The 3,929-nt window shown below is 52.4% G+C and overlaps 1 protein-coding gene across 3 annotated transcripts; it reads right to left on the reverse strand.

Annotated features, from left to right (window-relative positions):
- Window positions 1-1,599: 1,599 nt before the first annotated feature.
- On the reverse strand, window positions 1,600-3,894 carry SMIM7 (small integral membrane protein 7; the record flags this gene model as incomplete). 3 transcript variants are annotated; one of them, XM_080385316.1, is made up of 5 exons in its annotated part: window positions 3,810-3,894; window positions 3,675-3,716; window positions 3,549-3,601; window positions 2,961-3,051; window positions 1,600-2,377 (listed from the first exon to the last, which is right to left on the reverse strand). In XM_080385316.1, the coding sequence occupies exons 1-5, from the start codon at window positions 3,833-3,835 to the stop codon at window positions 2,362-2,364; spliced, it is 228 nt and encodes a 75-aa protein (XP_080241442.1). In that variant the 5' UTR covers window positions 3,836-3,894. The 3 variants fall into 3 exon arrangements, 2 of the variants coding, with proteins under 2 accessions (XP_080241442.1, XP_080241443.1); XR_013927772.1 differs by having other exon boundaries at window positions 2,961-3,601; window positions 3,810-3,870; XM_080385317.1 differs by lacking the exon at window positions 1,600-2,377 and having other exon boundaries at window positions 2,957-3,051; window positions 3,810-3,870.
- Window positions 3,895-3,929: the final 35 nt, after the last annotated feature.

The raw sequence follows: 3,929 nt of genomic DNA on the forward strand, positions 1-3,929 counted from the left end.
CGCCTGCGCGGGAGGAGAGAAGGGGGGAACCGCGCCGCAGGGCCGCGCAGGCGTGGGGCGGGACCGGCTGTGCGCGGCGGAGCACGGCGGCCCCGGGATGGGGGGGTGGGGGGGTGGCCCAGCCGCGGCGGGGGGCGACGCTGGGCCCCAGCTCCGGTGTTTGGCGTGAATCAATATGGGAAGGGGCGCTACGGGCCCGGTGCGGCGGTAGCCCCGGCCCGCGGGGGGTAGCCCAGGTGCTCGCAGCCGGCAGAAGGCTAAGGGCAGCTGGAAAAAGCGACAAGCTTTTGCCGAGCGGTGGAACGTCAGATTTTCATTATTTTCATAATAACGTGGTGGGTGCGGCAGCAATTGCAGACTCGCAGCCACGCAGGGTGCGTCCACCACGGTGCAGCATAGCCCCTCGCAGTGCCAGCCAGGCCTCACCCCACACTGGCCCCCACCGGAACCAGCTGTGCCCTGAAACCTCGGCGAGGGGCACCCTATGCCCCACAGGGTGAGCCCTCGGCCCAGCGGCCAGGTGTCCCAGAGCATTTAACAGCAGCTCAAAACGAACTGCTGATTTTTAAAGCACCTGCTCAGGAGCTGAACGACTTTCCTCTTTTGCACGACCCAAGCATGGAGGCGATGTGGCAGTGTTCAGCCACAGGATGGATTTAGGGCGATAAAACAGTCCATATTCGTTGAGCAATAGAGCCCAATCCCCCTCCACTGCCTGCACCCAAAGTGTTGCTCAGAAAGCCGCCGGCCATTGTCCCAGTAAGAATTTAACACCACCACCATGACCCACACCGCAACGCCAGCCCAAATCCGCAGGCCCCTGGCCTCCTGCGGGTAAAGCCACCCCCTCCCCCTACACTGCAGGTGAAGACTCGATTTAATGAAGATGAGGGAGAAAGTGTTTTCCAAGAACTATAAAGCACTGGATTTTGTTTGGATGCCATGACACAGCAGCATGCTGCTTTTTTTTTTTTTTTTCTGTCATTCAAAAGAGTTAGAAAAAGGTTGAATATAAAATACAGAAATTACAGGCAAGAGAAAGAATATGTTTAACTGTGGATTGTAAGTATTTCTGGGCAGTTCGAACCACGCTCGAAGGATCCTTTCCTCTAGACATTTTGCTATGTTCACTACAGCAAAGCCTCTCCCCTCAAACTACCCTGCCCCTTTCCTGAACGTGAAAACTTCAGTTAACGCAAAAAAGGGTGACTCGAGCAAACTGCTGCGAGTGCCCAACGCTTGTGTCCAATTTCCCAACGGTATCCAGATAAAACTGAAGGTCTTTGCTAAAACCTGAGCCTCAGAATCATTCAGATGAGGCCTCTCCTTCTCAATAGTAAGGCAGGTAAAGAAGCTGAAGCCAAGGCAGCTCCACTAATAGTTTACAGTTTGATTTAAAAGATAGCCAGAAATTTAAGTAATCTTGCCAGTGCTGGGAAAAAGTTGCCAGTCAGAAGCTGCTGCTCCAAGAGGCTAACTTAACATAAATTGAAATAACACGAGAATTCAGACACAATTACAAGCCTAGTTACAATTTCTCAAACCACAACGAATAGTGAACTGATGTCTCCTGTAACAGAATGAACGCTGCATCAAATGTGTGTTTTACCCTTACATCGAACAACTTTATTCAACCAAATCCAAGATTATTCCAAAATTACTCCTTAGCATTGGCTTATAGGATTATTTTTGCTATCTGTCCTATTCAAAATGCCTCACATATTGCTTAGAGAAAAACCCTTATCTTTGAAATTTTAATTTAAACAGCATTTTGTTGGAAAAACAGGAGGTGAGAATCCCCATTTTTTTTTTCATCATCCTTTTCTATTCCTCCAACAAAACTAAATGGAAAAGGGTGAAGTTACATTGATACTTTGCTCAACTTCATAAAAATGAGAATCAAGAAGCGTGACTTCCAAGTGACCCAGACCACGGTGACATCAGCAGACACATCCAGAGCTGGGAGTGACTAAACAGCACAGGGTTTTAACACTGTGGTCTTCAATCATGCTCAAGTCTACCCCGCATACCGGGCACCGCACTCTGAGCTTAGTGAAATGATTTAAAGGTCTCTTTATTTCAGTAAAGTTGAAATAATTTTACTTTGAAGGTTTTTGGCTTAGGGGCCTGAAGGCTCAATCCCCCGGCAGCAAGCGAACCAGCATGTACCGTGTCATTACCCGACTGGCTGAAGAGGACAAACATGTCACATTCCTTGAGCGTGTTGGGAGCTTGTGCTGAAGAACAGGCCACGATCCCAGGGCTGTGTTTTGAAATGATTATCATCTTTTACTTCACAGAAAAGTTGTGTTTCCAGCCAAAGGTCTCTTCCAAGTTGACAGACGCATTTGTGGATGACTCTCAAGATCCAAATAACCTAGTGGATGTGACAGGAAAAAAAAAAAGCAGATGAGAAGTGGGTACAACTGTGAACAGTCACGCTGATGCCCTTCCAGCTCGTGCCACCAGTGCACACCCGGCCACTGGTTTTGCTCCTCCATACATCAAACCACATAGCTATGCAAACAACAGGAGAGCAGCCTGCTAGCCTGCCTCTTGGGACTAAAACCTGTCACTACCACAGACTGTTCCCAAGGCTGATACCATGTGATTACTTGGTAGGTTCCCCCCTCCTGCCCAAAATGAGAAAGACCAAGAGTTACACTGGAATGGTGACCCAAATGGTGCTTTATCTGAGCAGCCCACACAGAACACTGTAGCTAAGGGTAAATGACTTACACAGCAGCAGAGAAGGTTTTCATGCACTACAGGTGCCCACATCAGCAGAAAACTGAGGTCACCAACCTCTCTTTGAAGATTGAAATAAACAAGTGAAATGAAAAGGAACTATGAAATGACAGAGCAGGAGAGAAAGAGACCCAAAGAGAAACACGTACAAGCGAAGTCCCAACATATGCAACTTCCTATGAACAAATAAGATGCTGCACAGTGTTACTTACACGATCATGCAGAACATCATGAAGACATTCCACAAGGCAATGAAGATTCGAAAGTATCTGAGACTGAGCAAGAACTCTCTGATATTGTCACCTAAAAATTAAGAGAAGCAGCCCTTGATGTGAAAAATAACGAACATGCTGACAAGGCACATTGTCCAACACTGCCTGGAAACTGTTAGCAGCTCTGATGGGGAAAAACGTAACAAACCAATGAGGTCGGACAACAAAAGACTGTAAGTTTGGGGTGAAGGAACCACGCTCTATTCAGTGCACTCCTGTAAGGGCATGTGCCAAAATAAACAATAACAAGGGGCTTATTTCAGCTCCCCCCGATTGCAGAGGAAAGGCCGGCCCTCGACGGCTGCTTCCACCCGGGCTGGGGCTTCTCCCAGTGAGCAGAGCCAGAGGTGCAGGCAGGGCAGTCCGCGGCTTGGCACCCGCATCCCGAAAGGCGGCCAGGAGCGTTTGTGTTCCCTCTCAAATCACCCATGTGGGCTCGGCATGGCCCGGTTCGGCCCGGCCCGGCTCGGCACGGCCCGATTCGGCTCGGCTCCGCCCAGCCCAGCGCCTCCCGCTTCCCCCCGTTACCGGTGGTGGGTTCCCTGGGCTCCTCGCCGAAGCCCTCCGTGTCCCTCTTCCTCCTGCGGACAGAGGGGGCCGCGTCAGGCAGGGTGGGACCCCCGCGCCCCGCCCCCCGCCCCCCCGCCCGCTCACAGCCTGAAGTTCAGCACGGCGCCGGCGTTCACCAGCAGCGTCCTGCGGGACAAACAGAGGCAGCGCGTCAGGCCGGGCCGGGCCGGGCCGCCCTCCCCCGGACCTCCCCGCGAATCCCGGGCCCGGCCCCGCTACCCGCAGAGCAGCAGGTCCCCGATCATGGCGGCGGCTGTGGCAGCGGAAACGGAAGGGGCGGGTGGGGCGGCACCGCCTGTGCTTCCCCGGGGGCGGCCCCGGGGCGCTCCGTGCCCCGCC

Source organism: Falco punctatus, assembly GCF_963210335.1.
Source record: "Falco punctatus genome assembly, chromosome: 4".
Taxonomy (NCBI): Eukaryota; Metazoa; Chordata; class Aves; order Falconiformes; family Falconidae; genus Falco; species Falco punctatus.